A 20825-nucleotide genomic window follows, 5' to 3' on the forward strand; every position below is an offset into this window, starting at 1 on the left:
TCTGAAGAATGAGAGGTAGAAAGAGTTTTTCAACACAAGACAGCTCACTGGTAACACAATTCCAGGATCAGAATTCAAAAAGCATCATAAGATGGGAGTAAAAGCCATTAATGAGCCTATCCCCTTTGCAAATTTTAAATTCTCTTCCTACTCTTTTCAGCCTCCTATGACAAAGAAATATTAACCACTCACCTTCACCTGGCACCCCACCTTCTCAAAGGATTTTATGAGTCGGTTGTTATGATACATCATTATTCCAAACTGGTTACTATTCTTGCAAGAGAACCCAAAGGTGATTCTCACCTGCTTATTCTGAGAAGAACATTGTTAAGGAGACAAACATACCAGGGACTTCAACGATAAATTTTGCACCATATTATAGAAAAAACATCAAATACCAAGGGACATAAATTGGTACAACCTTTTGAGAGGGCATTTAAACACCTGTTGCAATTGCTTTGAGAATATTCTTAATATTCGACCAAGTAATTATCTTTTAAAGAATTTATCCCACAGAAACAGTCAGGGAGGCCCACAAAGGTTTAGGAATTACAGAGATTTTTCAATTTGTTATAAAAGCAGAAAAACAGAAATAATTTAAATGTTCAACAATAAAGAAATGATTAAATAAATGTTGATACAGCTACATGCAGCTCTTTTAAAATTATGCCCTTGAAATATGTGAGAATATCAGGAAATGCTCAGATTATAAAAACATCACACACACACGCACACACACCACACACACACCACACACATGCATAGAAAGACTGTAAGAAAAGATACCTAAATACCATCAGTGATTATAAAATTGACAAATAATCACAAAACATTTTTTAGCCCTTGCTAGTTGCTCAATTTGCTCCTAGGGCTCATAGGTTCTGATAAGAGCTGTAAATGGGCCAATACGAATCTGTAAAATTATATCCAATAAAGTAAATCTTCTTACCATACCAAACACAATGAAAGCAAAAGCAAAGGTAAAGAACAATGAATAGTCCTGTAGTGATACATCTCATGGGAAGAAGTTAACAAGCTTGGATAAATGAAATGAAGACAACTGATTATTACAAGTAAAATATGAATAATGATGAGTTTTTAACAGGTCCTACTTAATTTAAAAACCGAGGTAAGTAAGTGAGAAAGATAAAGGGGAGACAGAGAAACTGAGATTTTCATTAAAACAAATTCTAAGAAACCTTCATGTCTAAATGAGTCAAATGAAAATTTATTTTTGTCACTTATTCAAAAAATGATCTCCATGCCCCCTTTAAAAGACAAGCTACTTGCATCAAAACCCTATAACAAATGGGTCACATATGACACAAAGACATGACTCAAGTGGGTGCATAACACAGTAATGTTTGGCTCAGAATATATAATGTTCTGGACTCTAGCAGTTCACATAAAACCTCAAATAAGACCTATTCTAATGCAAAAACAAAACAAGACAAAACTCCTGCAAGCAAACAAACCAAAATCCTATGCCATAAAATTAACTTTGTAAAGATAAAGATTGTCAAATTTTTCTTTCTGTTGTGCACTTTTAAAATTCCAAATTATGGAGTGAGGGTACACTGGGGTAGGAGACTTGCCAAATTAGTGCAAGGAGACAGAACAAAGATGAAAGAAGTGGACTTTGATAATTGAGAAGTAAGTAAGTTAGTATCAATGATCTTGTTCCTCAGTGACCTTGGGGAAAATTTTATTAGGACTTTCATTTTACCCATGCCTAAAGTAAATCTGTTTAGTCCAAACTATAATATTGGAAGGTAATTTGGTTTAATGAGAAGGGAGTCTGAGAAGAGCTGAGGTAACATATAGAATGCATGCATAGAAGTTTCCCGGATAGAAACCCACAAAAGAAAAAAGCTAGAGACAGGTATGTGTTATATCCTAAAACAGTAGTTGGAAAGCACTTCTTTAGACTGGCTCTGTTAAACCTATGGTACTAATATCCTAGTCTACATATGGTGAGATTATAACTAATTCACCTATAGAAGCAAACAATGCTAGCTCTGGCTTTATTAAATTGATTTGTTTAGTGCTTTAAGAAAACATTCCTAGTAGCCAAGATATGTGTTTCCAAAAAGGAGAAAAAAGAGACCAACAATTTCTCATTTTTGGTCAGGGAAGGACAAAGCATGCTACATAATGCCTTTGATAAAGCAAATAGAGTGTGAGCATGTTTCTCAGGCCAAGAGTTGTGCTTAGTTACTAGAAAATAAATTAAAAGGACAATTTTTCATAACCTTGCAAGTTTTCAGCCTTTCAAAAACATTTTCTGCCCCAAAAGCCATCAACGAAGTTGTACCTAATATCCACAGTTCATCTTAAGATTTTTTTCTAGTCTCTGAAATCCATTCTCGATGCAATGCGGGGGAGAGGTAGAAGTAAAAAGCAATGGCTCCTCTGAGTGGCTACCATTATGAGAAGTACCAGGAATTTATGTCAAACCCTAAGAAGATTTATTTCACTCTAGAAAATCAACTTTTAATTTCCACTTTCCTAACTTCAATCAATGTAAGTCTGGACCTGTTACAATAAAAAACTGCAGTGTATCTACAAGATTAAGAAGTTCTAGTCAGTATTTTGCTTATTTCAGTAAATTTAATATATATCAAAATCCCAGTACAAACCAAATTATGTGTATTATTCCTTACAGTAGAGATTCTCAAACCTGGCTGCTCAATAGAATCAGCTGAGGATTTTAAAATAATAAATATTTCTTATTTTTTTAAAAAAAGGTTTCAGACACTACTGAACCAGAATCTCCAGTCTCAAGATTCTATTATTTCAACAGTTTCCAGGTGATTTCTGATAAAAATGGTACATAGATTGGCATTTAAGAAAGACTTCCTCAGAGTACACTATAATAGAATGTGTACTATGACATATGTTTTTGAATTGGAAAGGAAAAGTTTTTGTTTTTCTGTGTCAACCTGAAAACTTAATCCTGAAATAAAGAGGTCAACTTCATGTAGTGGTATAGTTGTAAGGATACTGTGAAGGTAGGTTTATATGTATCATATTCTACATTGGCCAGGCTCTTGGCAATCATCTGGGTAGTCACCTTCTTTTGACGCAGAAAAATTTTCATCCGTGGCTTCATGTATAGAATACCACAAAATGCCTGTGGAATAGAATGGTGAAGGGAAAGTTATGTGATATTGCCAATTCTGCTGACATCCCCATAAAACACTGCTATCACCTGATTCTATGCTGGGCAAAGATTTGGCTCCATTTCTATACCTTCTTACACTATGTAAACTACCACACTAAAGTACTGTTGACTATATTATCTAAACTGTCTCACCTGAGACAATAAAAAGGAATACTAGCACATGGCTGGAGGGTTGTCATCTTTGAATAACTAAAAGAAGATCTTGTTCTATAATATTTTCAGGTTATAGGAAATCTTACCTCTCATTGTTGAAAAACCATTCTTACTTACCCTTAAAGAATATTCTGTTTCTGGCAGCTCAGAGGTAATACCGCCAGTCATTTTTTCTTCTGTGTCAAAGTCTGATACCAGGATGTCATATTGATCTGTATCAAAGTCCAACTCAGATTTTCCATTTTTATTTCTGGGGAAAACAGACAAGTACCAATCTAACAAAAACTGGCTCCAAAGGACAAAAAATGCACTAGGAACCCAAAAGAAAAAAAACAATATGAGCCAAAACTCAGGTATCTGTTTCTTTCCCTGACTACCAGTGCAAAGGAACTACAAACCACTTGGGTGGAGGATCATATGATACTTAAGGGTATTCCCATTCTAAACAAATCTACTTTTTCATAGAGGTGATGATGCCACATTCCTAAGAAAAAAAGAACGTGGAATGTCTATGATCTGATAAATCAAATGGATGTCAGCTATCTTCAAAGTGGGATCTTAAAATAGACACAAGCTTTCTAGGTATTGTTAGTAAGTCACTCAACATCATTTTCCCCAACTGAATGAACAGATGAATCAAAACCCACTTCTACCAACTTCAAACAAAAAAGATACTAACATCTCCCCAGATCTAATCCTATTTCTTAAAAGGAAAAAAGATTGTTATAAAAGCAGCATATATTTACTAGTCCTCTAGGATACCATTTATAGAATTATCATTTAAACATAATGGTACTAACATTCCTTTCATAAGGAACTTTCTTCTTCCCATAATCTTTTTGGGCCACTTGGTTTTGATCCATTCCAAGACCCTGAGCTATATGACTAACCACTGCCAGGGAAAAAAGGTTAAGACCCATCTTAATCCTTGAAAAAAACTCAAATGACAGGTTTTAGAGAAAACATATATATCAGAACAGTAGTTCCCAAAATTTATTCTGTGCAACAGTAATCTCATAAGATACTCTTAAAAAGTACATAAAATAAAATACATAAAATACATAAAAGTTCTAAGATCAAATAAAATTGAGAAATAATTCTTAGCCCACAGAGTCACCTTGAGCTCTAGTGATAACTCTGCTTCATACTTCAGGCTCTGTAAGCTCAGAGCTGCTGTGTTGAAATTGTAGCTCCTTTTATAGGGCTGCACCAGAGCCATTATGGTCTGTCTGCATCATGTCCATGTCAATGTATGATAGCATATTATGGATTTTCCAGGATAATTCTGATTCTCACTACTCCACCCGACCCCAAGGCATATGCCCTGAGGAGATGCTCTGTCTTCCTTGTCCCTCACCTTCCCCATCTAAGGAAAAAAGGTCTGTAGAAACATTTTCGTTAGAGACAGGGTCTTGCTCTGTTGCCCAGGCTGGAGTGCAGTGGCATGATCATAGCTCACCATGGCCTCCAACTTCTGGGTTCAAGCAATTCTCCCATGTTGTTCTCCCAAAGGTCTGGGTTTAGAGGTGTGAGCCACCACTCAACCTAAAGAAACACTTTTTCAAAATTGATTGGGAAACGCTGCATAGTGTATAGCTCTTTTACATATTTTCAACATACATTAGTATATTAAAGTACTCCAGGACTCTCAGAAGTCCTACAATAAAGCAACACAGTAAACCTTAAGTCAGCTTTTCCCAAACTTATTTGACCATGTAATCCTTTATTTATACAGGTTGAGTATCCCTTAACTGAAATGTTTGGGACCAGAAGTGTTTTAGATCCTTTTGGATTTTGAAATATTTGCATTATACTTACTGGTTGAGCACTCCTAATCTAAAAATCCAAAATCCGAAATGTTCCAATGATCATTTCCTTTGAGTTGTCATGTCTGTGCTCAAAATGTTTTAGATTTTGCAGCATTTCAGATTTTAGATTTTTGGATTAGGGAAAGTCAACCTGTATAGCACCTAGTACCATATACATAACTGGGAAATGACATAAAAAGAAAAAGTTCTGTTTAAGATATGTAAATCACTGTAATACCTCAAAAAATTCTTTGTAATACCAACTATATTACTTGAGGTTTTCTCAGTAGGACACAGCGAGGATCTAAATTACCAATGTGTGAGTCACACTTATTTTAATTGTTAAGTACAGTACTCTCTATATAAACCAGCATTGTTTTTATTTGTTTTACCCAGGTAAATGAGACAAAATACTTCACCTAAGGAGAAAAGGATGAAGAAATGTATCTGATAATCTTTTCTATTAGGCATATCAGTAATACCTCTATTTTATATTAAAGGTTTTTAGGGTTATTTTTAGTGTTTAGGTGTTAATCCATTCTTTTTTCTTTTTTTTTTTTTTTTTTTTTGAGATGGAGTCTTGCTCTGTTGCCCAGGCTGGAGTGCAGTGGCGCCATCTCCACTCACTGCAAGCTCTGCCTCCCGGGTTTATGCCATTCTCCTGCCTCAGCCTCCCGAGTAGCTGGGACTACAGGCGCCCGCCACCACGCCCGGCTAGTTCTTTGTATTTTTTTAGTAGAGACGGTGTTTCACCATGTTAGCCAGGATGGTCTCGATCTCCTGACCTCGTGATCTGCCCATCTCAGCCTCCCAAAGTGCTGGGATTACAGGCTTGAGCCATAATCCATTCTTAAATGTATTCCATTAGACATGCTAAGATTAAAAAAATGAAATACCATAAAGTATTTCTAGATTGTTTTATTAGTTTTGAAGACATGATCTTAACCTAGTCTCATTATAGTTCATATTTATCTGCTTCAAAGATTTTTTTCTACTTCTTTTTTTTTTTTTTTTTTTTTTTTTTTTTTTAAGAGACAGGGTCTCACTTTATTGCCCAGGCTGGTTTCAAATTCCTGGCCTCAAGTGATCCTCCTGCCTTGGCCTCCCAAAGTACTGGAATTACAGGTGTGAGCCACCATGCCTGGCCAGATTTTTCTACTTCTAATCCAGCTACTGTGAAAGCATTAATATAGAAGTTGTTATTTTTTTAAAGATCTTACTGTATTTTGTTTGCTCTAATTTTTCTTTCTCATGCTTCATTGTCATTGTCTAATAAGTAAAATAACTATCAATTACCAAACATAAAAAAATGCCTATTGGCCAGGCATGGTGTCTCACTCCAGTAATAGAGGCTGGGGTGGGTGGATCACTTGAGGTCAGGAGTACAAGATCAGCCTGGACAACATGGCAAAACCCCGTCTCTACAAAAAATATAAAAATTAGCCAGACGTGGTGGCACACACCTGTAATCCCAGCTACTCGAGAGGCTGAGGCACAAGAATCACTTGAACCCAGAAGGTGAAGGTTACAGTGAACCAAGTTTCCACCACTGCACTCCAGCCTGGGCAAGAGAGACTCTGTCTCATTAAAAAAAAAAAAAAAAAAGTGCCCATGAATATGAAATAGATATTTATAAAGGATTCTGAGGAGCTTAGAATATGCTAAACTGTCCTAATTATCTGTGGCAATAGCCTCAGGATATGTGTGTTTCCACCTTAAACATACCACATTCTACCAACAAGAACCACTATCTCAAACAGAACTGTTTTCCTTTTTCTTTTTTTTTTTTTTTTTGAGACGGAGTCTCACTCTGTTGCCAAGCTGGAGTGCGGTGGCGTGATCTCGGCTCACTGCAACTTCCAACTCCTGGGTTCAAGTGATTCTCCTGCCTCAACCTCCCAAGTAGCTGGGACTACAGGGGTGCACCACCACGCCCAGCTAATTTTTGTACTTTTTTTTTTTTTAATAGAGACGGGGTTTCACCATGTTGGCCAGGATGGTCTCAGTCTCTCAACCTCGTGATCTGCCCACCTCAGCCTCCCAAAGTGCTGGGATTACAAGCATGAGCCACTGCACCCAGCCAGAACTCTTGTTTTTCTAAGACGAAGTTACATAAAAGTATGCAATGAGATATAAATATGTATCAAAATTTATCTATTTTGCTTCTCTAAAAAGAGTTATTAAAATATGCTAGGCCAAGTGCAGTGGCTCACACTTGTAATCCCAATAATTTGGGAGGCTAAGGAGGGAATATCGCTTGAAGCCAGGTGTTTGAGACTAGCCTGGGCAACATAAATGAGACCCTGTCTTTCTATAAAAATTTTGAAAGTTAAAATTAAATAAAAATGTGTTTCATCATACTACCTTTGTTAATTAGAAGCTATCACCTTCGTAATACTATACCTGCGGATGTTCCAAATGAGAACACGAGTGCCTTTTTTGCCTGGGATGGCATCAAACTGGGCCAGCAGGTCATTTTCACTGTTGAAAATGGAATAGTTCAAGATGGCTTCTAGGCTGGGCAATGAATCCTCGGTAATAATCATTTTTTGTAAAATCAAATATAGTCAAGGAAAAAAATAATATCTTATGATGCTATTGAGAAGGAAGATCTGCCCTTTGGGTTGCATATTTAGACAAAACTACAGACATAAAGCATGCATATTACTGCTATAGAAAGAAGAAAGGTGAAAAATGGAGAAAAGTTATAGAGACAAGCTCCAAAATCAGTTGCCCATGCAGAATATAGCTTCAAAGATATAATGTAAACAAAGTCTTATATTTAAAAGCAAAGATCAAAGGCTTAAATTTTTAACTTCTTTGGAAGCAATAAGTTAAAACCTTATTGCTATACTGTTCCAGTCAAGACAACCAGGTGTCTAACAGAAGTAACAGCTGTGCAGATATAGGGAAATGACTATTCTGCTATTATATAAGCTGATAAACAGTATATTTCTAGGCGTATCAATACAAATGTAGCTATCCTTTGGAGGGGGGAAAAAAGGCAGGCCCCGGGAGCTTTACCATGGGGTGGTGGTAGAGCAGACACATACTATATAGATCAAACTGTGTAACAATGAAAATTTCAATACAGCAAAAACATTTCTAAGCTTCTGTCAATGGTCTTATTTTTTAAATATTTAATACAGAAAAATCCCAGTTAAATTTAAGACATTTGAATACCTCTTTTAAAACTTCTGATAGTTGGATTTGACCTGAAGAGGTTCCTATCAAAACACTCAGATTAGACTAATTTTTAACCAACATTCTCCATTTCCAGAAAGGATATTGTTTTGCTGGTTGAATGGAACGATTGGTACAATAACTGCCTGGGCCTGGACACATTCCAGATAGGTCTGTGATAGAAGCCCAACAGTGAGAGTACCCCCATTCTTGGTGAAGACAAGGGCGTCCTTTCCTAGCCGCATGGAGCCTGACTTGAAACCATTACCAAAGACCCCAATGGGACACTGGCTCTTCTTTATTACTTTATCTGTAAAGCCAAAGCTGCAATTACAGAAGAAAAAACAAATCAGAAAAAAAGAAATCAGAATGGTAAAAAGCATCCTAAGATAGGTGACAGGCAGAATATTTGGCCTACAAATAAATAACACTTGTAAAAAGTCCCTCCTTTTTTATTCCTTTTGGTATTTATGGGCAAAACTATTAGGTTAAAAACACAGGAAATTACTATGGGGTAATGGGATTAATTTTTCTGTGTGGTTTGTGTGTACATAAATAGTTCCATTACGTTAGAGTCACACTTTATAAAAGTAAAAAAGGGCCCCTTTCCACCAGCTAACATAGCTGGAAAAGGCTTGGGAAGCTGCCTTTCCTGTCTAGATAAAACAGCTCTGATTGCTGTAGAAGCAAAGTTAGGGTAAGGTGAAAAGGGTAGTTATCTAGAGAGGGTAACAAAAGTTTCAGATATTGTCATTGGTCAGAGGTACTAGATTAGGCATCTCCTAACCTGTTTATATCATCCTCTAGAAATCTGAAAGTCAGGGATCATATATCTTGACAATTTCAACTCTCCACTCAAAGGATAATCCTTCCAATTCTTAGTCTCTGTTCCATCTGCTGGGACAGTTCATTTGAATGTGGCCAAAGGATAAAAATAGGTAGTTCTGCCTCTGAATATCAGCAAACAGCTGCAGTATAAAGTCTCTCTTGCTCTATTAAGGACCTTTCACTTAGGCACCTCAACAATCTCTGTAGTCCATTTTGATCAGCTTAATCTGGAAGCCAGAACCTTTCTCTTTTCTTGTATTTTTCATTCAGGTACACACCAAAATAACAGAACTTTAAAAACTAAAAATTAAATGATTACATATCTTCCCTCATCATCAATAAAACTAATTGTAAGGATTGTTTCTCAGGATGAGAAGGAGAAATGAATAGAGTTTGGGGAATGAGTACAAAACTTATAGTTAGATAGAATAAAAAAGTTCTAATGTTCCATAGCCCAGGGTGACTATAATTAGCAATAATACATCATATATTTCAAAGTAGCTAGAAAAGAGGACTTCCAATGTCACCAACATATAAATTCTCAAGGTGATGGAAACCCCAAACACCCTCACTTGATCACTGCACATTCTATGCATGTATAAAGTATTCACATGTACCCCATAAATATGTAAAATATTAGGTATCAATGAAAGAAAAAAAAATCATACTAAAAAGGATTGTTTCTCTCCAGACTGACTAATTTTACAATGTTGTGCACTACCATTCATTCAATAAATATTTAAACTAAGCACCTACGATGTGCCATGCATTGGGCTAAGCACTAGAGACAATTGTTAATAAAAGAGACATGATTTTTGCCCTCAGAGTTTATAATCTAAGGAAGGACTTCATATATTACAGATTAGGTGCTTCTCAACATCAATAAAATAGATACTCTGAGCAGACCATGACTGAGCAGGCTGATCTTTAACAATTTTACTCTTTTGAGCATGGAGAGCTGAGGTATCTGATTTCTACTTCCTGAAGGCTATGGTTTTGTGTTTACTCACTAGGAAAGGGAACCACCTTTTAATTTGCTATTTCAAAGCATTATACAGTAATACCATATGTCCTCCTAGAGTAAACACTTTATAGGAGCTGTGTGTATCGCACAAATAAATCTAGTGACAGAAAAAGGTAATTTCCACGGCAGCAGTCTGTTGGAAAAAAAAAAGAATATTCAGTCTGTGTTGCCTATGGGCCTTAGTATTCCAGGATATAGACTTGTAATAGTAAGATTCAGGCATTCCCATTCTTCTTGTGGAAGAATTGGCTTTTAAAAAAAAAAAAAAAAAGTTTGTTATGAGGATTAAATTATATACTGTATGCAAAATACATTAAGTATAAAGTAGTATTCAAACATTAATTTTAAACTAACTCTAGAAGTCATTCTGATAGTTGTCATGTGCTATCCCCTACTCCTACTTCAGACCTAAGATCACATCTAAAACTCAGGGCTCTCCATAAATAGTAATCTTACACACCACTTCAAATGAATTTGTATGGTTAACCGGACTTTAACTTTCTCTTATACCACAAAAGCTTCAATTAGGTGATCAAGGGGAAGTGGTGAAAATAGGGAGATTACAACTCCCTTAATTTTTTAGCCTCTTCCACCATCTATCACCTCTTTTTCCCTTTGAAAGTATAAACCCTCACTGTGTTCATTTGGGGAGACCAAATGATGATACAAGGTTGAGAAGATAACCAGTAGCGTGAGGCTAGAACCAGAATGGAAAAGGATAAGAAAAATGAGAAGAGAGGAGCTGTAAACTCTGGATTTTTGTTGTTGTTACTGTGTTTCACTTAACTCTTCCTGTGTGCTCTTTTATTCCACCTAAGTTCTCATGTTAGGCATTCCATTTAAATGCAAACTGGCAGAATGAATGCCAGGTACCAATCAAATAACTACCTAATACAAAAGCCCTCACCACACATAATAGAATTGTAGGAATGAATATGATAGTTTGCTATAGCTCAGTAATATTTTCCACAGAGCTAACTTGGCTCAGGTGGTTTCTATTTGCTAAGTCAGTCCTGCTGTATCCTCTCATGTAAGAGACAACACTGTTTACACATCAAGGTGGCTTGGATACCAGCACTTTTAGTGGAATTCAAAACTACAGTAGCTTGCTCTGGAGTATCTTAAAATGTCAAGAATCCAGAATCCAGAGAGGTAAATTTAAATTGGGACTCTGCAGTGACACGTGTTTACCTATGTAATGAATCCTCACGTGTACCTCCAAACCAAATACAAAAGTTAAGAAAAATAATAGATAAATAAATAAATAAATAAGGACTCTGACCAATGAAACAAACCTTGGCAAAATCCATGGGCGCACAAAGGCAGGCACTGCTATTTCCTAGGTATTTTTGTGATTTAATATGTAATATAAAAGAATGAAAGCGTGCTAAGCAGACTGTTATTCTCCAGCTATTGTTTTAGAAGAATACACCTGCTAGGAAGTGCACTTCTGAGCACAGGTAGCAAATACCCTCTGTGGTTCTGTGGCTGTTTTTAGTCTTTGAACTTTGAAAGCGGTTTCTCACCTTGCTTGAAAAAGGCAGCTGAATATACAGACTAACTGATCCACACACTAGCCCCAGAAGGTAAAGATAATTAGTTGTGGACCTTAAAGGAATTTAATAATAGGTTTTTCCTTTTTAATTTGATTTTCATGAAATTCTATGTTTATGGAAGAAACTGTTGCTACAGTTACACAACTATTTTATCAGTCTGAAAACAGAATTGCATAAAGAGTTGGAAAGTGTGGACAGGGTAACAACAAATGTTAGAGGTCAAATAGAACTTCTGCAGGCTTAATAAATTTGCATAATTACTTCTATTATTTTTTCCTAATACAAAAGTAATATGCCTTCAAATAAAAAACAGCGCCAGGCACGGTGGCTCACACCTGTAATCCCAGCACTTTGGGAGGCCGAGGCAGGTGGATCACTTCAGGTCAGGAGTTTGAGACCAGCTGACCAACATGGTGAAACCCTGTCTCTACTAAATATACAAAATTAGCCGGGCATGGTGGCGCATGCCTATAATCCCAGCTACTTGGGAGGCTGAAGCAGGAGAATCACTTGAATCCGGGAGGCAGAGGTTGCAGTGAGCCAAGATCGCACCATTGCACTTCAGCCTGGGCAACAAGAATGAAACTCCTTTAAAAACAAACAAACAAACAAAAAACAGAATCCTTCCGGCTAGGCATGGTGGCTCATGTCTGTAATCCCAGCATTTTGGGAGGCCGAGGTGGGACCATTCTAGCTGCCAACATGGTAAAACCCCGTCTCTACTAAAAATGCAAAAATTAGCTGGGCGTGGTGGCACGCACCTGTAATCCCAGCTACTCGGGAGGCTGAGGCAGAATTGCTTGAACCCAGGAGGTGGAGGTTGCAGTAAGCCGAGATCACGCCACTGTACTCCAGCCTGGCGACAGAGCAAAACTCCATCCAAAAAAAAAAAATGTAGAATCCTTCGCTAGAAGTTAGGATTGGACTAAATAATCTTTTATTTTTTTTTTATTTATTTATTTTTGAGACAAGGTCTCCCTCTGTTGCCCAAGCTGGATTACAATGGCACAGTCTCAGCTCACTGCAACCTCCGCATCCTGGGTTCAAGTGATCTTCCCACCTCAGCCTTCTGAGTAGCAGGGACTGCAGATGCATGCCAAAATGTTCAGCTAATTTTTGTATTTTTTTTGTAAGAAGGGGGTCCCCCTGTGTTGCCCAGGCAGGTATCAAACTCCTGGACTCAGGCGATCTGCCTGCCTTGGCCTTTGGAAGTGCTAGAATTATAGACATGATCCACCATGCTTGGACTTAAATGATCTCTTTTAAATAAATGGTATCTTCACCAGGCGTGGAGGCTCATGCCTGTAATCTCAGCCCTTTGGGAGGCCAAGGCGGGCTGATCACTTCGGGTCAGGAGTTCGAGACCAGCCTGGCCAACATGGTGAAACACTGTCTCTACTAAAAATGCAAAAATTAGCTGGGCGTGGTTGTACCTGCCTATAATCCCAGCTACTCGGGAGGCTGAGGCAGGAGAGGTGTGTGAACCCAGGAGGTGGAGGTTGCAGTGAGCTAAGATCATGCCATTGCACTCCAGACTGGGGGACAAGAGTGAAACTCCGTCTCAAAAAAATTTTTTTTTAATTAAAAAAAAAGGTATCTTCTAGCTGATTCAAGTTTGTTTCAAGATACAATCACAAATAAACAAACTTGAATCAGCTAGAAGATACCTGAGATTATTTTTTAAATAGGAGGAACAATTGCCCAGCTCAAATTGGTGGGAAACATATTTGGTATGATAGGGAAAATTCTACAGCTAAGAAAGTTTCTGCCTATTTTGCTCCTTGGGGAGGGAACAAAAAATTTGAATGGGTGATACTCATCCTTCATATTTCAATTCAAATGTCATTTCTTCAGGGGAGCCTTTTTTAACTCTCTAGACTAGATTAGATCCCTGTTATATGCTCTCAAAGAAACTGTGCTCTACCTTCATAGCACTTACCACTGGGTGGAATAGCCTATTTAGTTATATTACTAGTCAATGTTGTTCTTTCTCACTAAGCTGTCAGCCAAGAATCATGTCTGTCTGGTTCACCACTTTATCTCCAGTGCCGTGCACACAGGTGCTCAATAAAAATTTGTTGAATGAATAAATGAATGAATCTGGAACAAAAATTGTGGCAATTATTTTGAAACCATTCTTCTCCTCCTTTCTACCTTATAACTCTAACCAAGTTTCACAGATGTAGTCCCACAGACAAAATGGAAGAAGATCAGATTTGCTGGGCCCACTACTCAACACTCATGTCAATGGGGTAAGGTATGATGGGACGGAATCATTAATAAGATAAGCAATTTTGGATGGGTGCGGTGGTTCACGCCTGTGATCCCAGCACTTTGGGAGGCTGAGGCGGGTGAATCACTTGAGGTCAGGAGCTCAAGACCAGCCTGGACAACATGGCAAAACCTTGTCTCTACTAAAAATACAAAATTATTAGCCGGGCATGGTGGCACACACCTATAATCCCAGCTACTCGGGAGGCTGACGTATGAGAATCATTTGAACCCAGGAGGCTGGGGTTGCAGTGAGCTGAGATCACGCCACGGCACTCCAGCCTGGGTGATGGAGTGAGACTGTCTCAAAAAATAAGAAGACAAGTAATTTTAGGGGGGAAAAAAACAACTAGTACATACAGAACTGAATATATAAATGCTTTGGTTCCATCCCATCTAAAATTGTATTTTTCTTAATATATAATAAGAAAATATATATATGTTAATAATAAGAAAATATATATATTCTTAATATATAATATTAGCTTCAGGATATAAAACTGGTATTATAAGTTGAAAGATTGAGCCAACTCTCTACCTTCACTAACATACTGGTCACAATTCTTGTTTCACTTTTAGAGGTTTTCCTCAAATAGTCTTCTAATTAGGAGGGTCTGAGACACAAGGTATACAGACTGCTGAGTGGTAAAACGCAACCACTTACTTTGCCCAAATTTCATGTCTGTTTCTTTGATGGATCAAAGGGATTTCCCTACAAACAGAGTAATTCATTTAGAATACCTACAAGGGTAACTACAACCACATGAATTTATTTTCCATTTTTATAGTTCGGAGCCCTTTCCCTCCTCCACAGCACTCCTCCATTGTTACTCGTGCTTCACACACTCTAGTTCAGGAAGCCACAGGAAGAGTAATCAACCTCATCTGCTAAAAAGGAAAAGAGAAGGAAGGAGTTGAAGGAACACTCATCTTCCACTGAGTGATACGCGAAGATGATATAGTATAAATTTACGTTCTCAACTACAAATGTTTTAAAGTGATTAAATGAACTGAGAGTGGCAACAGAAATCTAGCACCAGCTTCAACAGTTAGAAAGGAGAATTTCCTAAGTTTGTGATTCTACTGCAAAACCTTTAAAGAATATGTGTCTGAATGCCTTCTATTTATCTTGCATGGGGTTTGATTATACCCAGGCACCTTCATGGTTCCAATCAATAAATCATTCCAACTCCAATACTTCTGATTTAAGAGTGAGTTTAGGTTAATATAAATTGGAGGTCTCGGACCATTGAAGGCCTCTGGGTCTTTTTATTTGCTGTTCTCTTTGCATGAACTGTCATCCCTTGCTCCCTGCCCCTTTACCTGGTTAAACTGTACTCACCCTTAGATCTCAGCTTAAATATCATTTTGTCTAGGATACTTTTCCTAACCTCTGGGATCAGATTGGGTTCCCCTGATGACTCATCTCAAGCATTCTGTACCTTCTTATCATTATGCTTATAGCTGTTTATTACTTAATTGTCTAAATTGCCAGCTAGGCTGAAAGCTCTGTGAGGGCAGGACAGTATTTGTTTCATAATCAGAGTCCTGGCACATAAGAGATGCTTAATAAATACTTGTTGAATAAACAAAAGGAAAGCAAAATATTAATGAAAATTATGAAGCCTTAAATAGGGTTCATGAGCTTAAGACAAGAAAAAGCCAATGAAGACATTTTTACCTGAGCATTCGGTGTAGTTTATGAGGTGTCATCCCACATCCATCATCGGTAAAGGTCAAACAAGATTTATTCTTGACCTCCTCAACATCTATAAAGACCGTCCTGGCAGATACATCTGGATCTACAGCATTATCTGCAAAAGGTAAAAATCTGTGATATTAGATCCCCTTTTCCAATATTGTATCAAAATCTCTAGTTCAGTGACTCCAAGACATAGAAAATGTCCTTTCTTTCCCTCATTTGGATGTTCGAGAAGGTATCAGGGAGCATTAATGGTAGTGCACTCACTAAATTACAGAGAACAAAAGAGATGATGGCAGATTGAGTTCTAAAGCTGATTTCCAGATTTCACATGAGCGATCTGCAATCTGCCTTTCCACTTCAAACTGCAGGGTCTTTGGAAAAAAGTATTAATAACTACTCCCATATAAAAAGCATTTTGCTCCATTTTTGTCTTATTACTTCTTCTTGCCTTTTAGCCCCTTTACTGTTTATATACACATACAGTAAAGAGTGGTTACGGAGAAAAGCTGAATGAGCAATTTTGGTAAAAGATGATGCATATTACACACATTACAGTTTATTTGTGATCATTTTATTTTCTTCTTTCTTACATCACCTCCTCTGTTAAAGAACACAGATAGTACTGCCATTCCTGTTTATAGCCTAAGAGGCACTGAAAGGGTTAGAGTTTAAAACCAAAAGCCTTAATTGCCTGCCTAGATCTCAGTGATGGTAGCAAGCATACTTAAAAGGAGTGATTTTTGCTTAGGTATTTTGTAATAGTTTTAAAGGCAAGGCTGTCCATCCTCTCAGGAAATGGAGAACATAGAATCAAAGTAGAAAAAATACATAGGTTCACGATTCCTCCTGATTTATGTCTTCACAATGAGTTAATTATTTAAGACTCCAGGCCAGGCGTGGTGGCTCACGCCTGTAATCCCAGCACTTTGGGAGGCCAAGGCGGGCGGATCACAAGGTCAAGAGATCAAGACCATCCTGGCTAACACGGTGAAACCCCGTCTCTACTAAAAATACAAAAATTTAGCCAGGCATGGTGGCAGGAGCCTGTAGTCCCAGCTACTCGGGAGGCTGAGGCAGGAGAACGGCGTGAACCTGGGAGGTGGAGCTGGCAGTGAGCCGAGATCGCGCCACGGCACTCTAACCTGGGCAACAGAGCGAGACTTCATCTCAAACAAACAAACAAACAAACAACAACAAAAAAGACTCCAAAGACATCAAAAATTGCCATAGTCTAACAATTGTGTCACATTCACAACCCCAGGGGTGCCACTGTCTAGTTGCCACATGTTTTTACCACAGGTACCAGTTTACATAATTGTCAATCACTGACAAATGTGGCTCACTGGCCACAACTGAGGGGCAGTTTATACAATCTGTTGGATAGGTTCCTTAATCGTTCCCCGTCTCTACTAAGCTCTTTGAGCAAGACAGAGTCCTTGCCTTCCACTCTCTTCCCTTTCCCTGGTATCCTATACTGCTTTAGTGATACCAAAAAGCTAAGCTGAGACAGCCAGGTCAAGTCCTGGCCATATACTTGTTCCATTACCACTGATCAAATCATGTCATTTTTTTCCCGGGAACACCCCTTACAATCAAGAGAAGTATTACAAATATGCAAAACACCCATTTTTTTAATAATACAATTAACAATATCAGTTACAGCCACTTGGATATGTGGAATGTTCATTAAATAAAACAAAATACAGATTAATTTCAAGGGCCACAATGGTATTGCCAGAGTCACTGATAAAACTGTCACTGACTGTAAGTGGAAAAAGTCTTAATAGCAGAAGGGCATCACCAATAGTCCCAGAAGGGGATTAAGAGGCCTGGTATAGTCAATCTTTTTTTTTTTTTTTTTTATTCACAAGGCCCTAAGGGAAAGTTTATTTCATATGAGTAGCAGCCACTTTTTTTGTTTTTATTATTTTTTTAATTCACATAATAGTTGTACATATTTATAGAATACAATGTGTAATGATCAAATCAGGATAATTAGCATATTCATTACCTCAAACATTTATCACTTCTTTTGTTGGGAATATTCAAAATCTATTCTTCTAGCTATTTGAAAATATACAGTTAATTGTTATTAATTATAGCCATTCTACAGTGCTATAAAACACTAGAACTTATTTATTTTATCTTAGTTGTAATTCTGTAGTCATTAACCAACCTCTAGCTATACCCCCTCCCACCCTTCCCAGCCTTTATTAACTACTATTCCACTCTCTACTTCTAAGCTTATTGCAATAACCTCCTAACTACTTTTTTTTTTTTTTTTTTTGAGGTGGAATCTGGCTCTGTCGCCCAGGCTGGAGTGCAGTGGTGCAATCTCGGCTCACTGCAAGCTCCACGTCCCGGGTTCCTGCCATTCTCCTGCCTCAGCCTCCAAGTAGCTGGGACTACAGGTGCCCGCCACCACGCCTGGCTAATATTTTGTATTTTCAGTAGAGATGGGGTTTCACCATGTTAGCCAGGATGGTCTTGATCTCCTGACTCCGTGATCCGCCTGCCTCGGCCTCCCAAAGTGCTGGGATTACAGACGTGAGCCACCGCGCCCAGCCCTAACTACTATTATAAATCCATATATCTCCCTTTCAATTTTATACACCGCTGAAGATTAACTTTCCTGAAGCACAGCTCTGATCATGACATTCCTCTGCTCAGAAAACTTCAAGCTAAAAAGCCAAACCCCGGAGCCTTCCAGTCAAAACCTGATCCCAGATGACCTTTTTAACCTCATTCCCTACTGGGTATTTCCAGTAAAAAGACCTGTGTTTGCATCCTGGATCTGCTACTTAGTACTTTTTTAGTTTCCACATAGAAGTTAGAACATTCCACATAGTTTGCCTTCTGTGCCTGGCTTATTTCATTTAACATAATGTCCTTCAAGTTTATCCATGTTGCTGCAAATGACAATATTTCCTTCTTTTTATGGCTAAGCAGTATTCCATTGTGTCTATATACCACATTTTCTTTATCCATTCTTCTGTTGATGGATGATATAGTCAAGCTTTAAGGACCAGGTGGGGGGCCTAGGGCCCATATAATGTGGCAAGACAAGTGGGCTAAGTTTTGGCAGGAGTTACAAGTCTGTCATGTAATGGCGGCTTTATCAGAAATGTAGTTCTTTACTTTGTAAGAGGCAGCAGTATTTTTCTTTAACTGACTAAAGGATTCAGCATTACTTAGCTGCCTACACTGTTTCAAGAACCTTTACTCGGCAAGCAGGCCATGAATTGTGTTGGGACTGATCAGACACTCCTGCTGGCAGACAACCAAAGGCACTGTGACTGATGATACAACTTGCCAATCAACTGGACATCATTTATACACTGAAAACTCTGGACATAGAGGAATTTTTTTCTAACAATTTGTGAACATTCACGATTCAAACACGTAACACCTATCTACTGCAACTACATGTTTACCCAATGGTGCATTCAACGAATCAGCTCAAAGGCCTCTCACAATATCACCTCAATTCTTTTCCTCTTTACTGCAATTTTGCCCAAACTTTACTAGGTACTTTTTTTTTTTTTTTTTTTTACAGGAACACACCAAATAGTTTTAACACAGGCACTTCAGGAGTTACAAGGTAGCTGCCAGGAGCAGCTCAACATTTTATCTCCTTGGCTGGAAGCTCATGGAATACAAGGGGGAGGGGGCATGCAAGAGGCCAGGGTCAGCTGGAGCAGTAGGGAAAGAGAGATCAGTAAAGAGGCACCAGCAAGCACGGTTTTGTACTTACTTTCAGTTTTACATGGCCTTTCATTCGGTCTCAGCAAATGAAATTACAATAATAACAAGGCTGGCCTCAATAAATGAACTTATGATAACAAGGCACCGATCTGGAGGCTGGTTTCAATCCTACTTCTTGCTGCTTAACCCTCCAAACATTTACTAATACATGGCAAATGCTATTGGATCCCAGAAAATCTATCTTCTCTCCTAACCCGGCCCATCCAGCCAATGAACAGGTAGCGCAATGAAAGAACCCTTACTCCTCTCTCCCTGCCCACCAGTTAGGTGAGAATTGTGCTATCAGATGCTGGAGTGTCTTCATTCCCTAACCTGGCCACACAATCCCATGTGCTAACAAATCACAAGGAGTTTTCTCTCTGCTAACTTAGCTCATGCTATCCCTTGGTGGGAGGACCCCATCTCTACCTTCCCCTTGCTCTCTATCTCATCAGAATCTAGGAGGCAATGAGAAACTATTCCATGACAGCCTCCCAGGAGAGATAAGATGGCAAGTGGGAGATGGCTTTGAGGTAGTGCTTCACAAGCCTCTCATCCTTTTCTGTTTCATAGCATCACAAGGCTCCCATCCTCCCCTGTTCCAGAAGAATGGCCTACAGGTGGCTATATGAAAGATTGCCAAGGGTGGAGCTACTGTCCTACAGAAATCCTACAGGTATCTAAAAGTATTCCTGCCTAAAGGTAAAGTCATCACCTTTTGTCACAAGCCTATTCTTCCTTTGTTACAAACACACACAAGGTTAGCACTGAAGAGACCACAAATTTGAAATTTAAGTACTTTTCTTATCCCTCCCTCTCCTTTACCCTATACATCCCTAGACTCTCTCATATCCTATTTACTCTATTTCCATTGTCAGTCTCTTAAAAAGTTTATTTCCCCTCATCTGGATTATTGCAATAACCTCCTAACTAGTCATATAAATCTGTATCTCTCTCTCCTTCAATTTTATACACTGCTGCAAGATTGACTTTCCTGATACACAGCTCTGATCATGACATTCCCCTGCTCAGAAAACTTCAGGCTAAAAAGCAAAATACTGAAGCCTCCCAGTCACATCCTGATTCCAGATGACCTTTATAACCTCATCCTTACTTAGTATCTGGAGTAAAAAGGCCTGTGTTTGAGTCCTGGATCTGCTATTTAGTATACACGTAACCTTGGAAAAGTCAATTAAATTTTCTGAACCTCTTTTTCTTCATCTGCAGGATGAAAGTAAATGTTTACCTCAAAGGGTAATGTTAAAAAGTTATTTGTGAAAGCTGTTTGTAAACTTTTTAAGTACCTATCATTTTTACTATTTGTGAACCCCATGCTCTAATTAAACTCCACTCAATATTCTTCATGCCT

At 38.2% G+C, this 20825-nt stretch overlaps 2 protein-coding genes across 3 annotated transcripts in view; one reads left to right on the top strand and one right to left on the bottom strand.

Moving 5' to 3' along the window:
- The window catches only part of CLDN2 (claudin 2), a 70540-nt gene extending 50369 nt beyond the window's left edge, over positions 1 to 20171 (top strand). Inside the window, exon 2 of the mRNA XM_050777304.1 lies at positions 20030 to 20171. Coding sequence (XP_050633261.1) covers positions 20030 to 20156 — 127 coding nt within the window. The 3' untranslated portion in view covers positions 20157 to 20171. The remainder of the gene's footprint in view (positions 1 to 20029) is intronic.
- MORC4 (MORC family CW-type zinc finger 4) overlaps positions 1 to 20825 on the bottom strand; it is a 61989-nt gene that overhangs the window by 38801 nt on the left and 2363 nt on the right. For both annotated transcript variants that reach the window (XM_050777312.1, XM_050777310.1), the window contains exons 3-8: positions 15689 to 15821; positions 8435 to 8652; positions 7549 to 7696; positions 3455 to 3587; positions 3005 to 3133; positions 193 to 312 (exon numbers count right to left, since the gene is read on the bottom strand). In XM_050777312.1, coding sequence (XP_050633269.1) covers positions 193 to 312; positions 3005 to 3133; positions 3455 to 3587; positions 7549 to 7696; positions 8435 to 8652; positions 15689 to 15821 — 881 coding nt within the window. The remainder of the gene's footprint in view (positions 1 to 192; positions 313 to 3004; positions 3134 to 3454; positions 3588 to 7548; positions 7697 to 8434; positions 8653 to 15688; positions 15822 to 20825) is intronic.

Source organism: Macaca thibetana, chromosome X (assembly GCF_024542745.1).
Source record: "Macaca thibetana thibetana isolate TM-01 chromosome X, ASM2454274v1, whole genome shotgun sequence".
NCBI lineage: Eukaryota > Metazoa > Chordata > Mammalia > Primates > Cercopithecidae > Macaca > Macaca thibetana.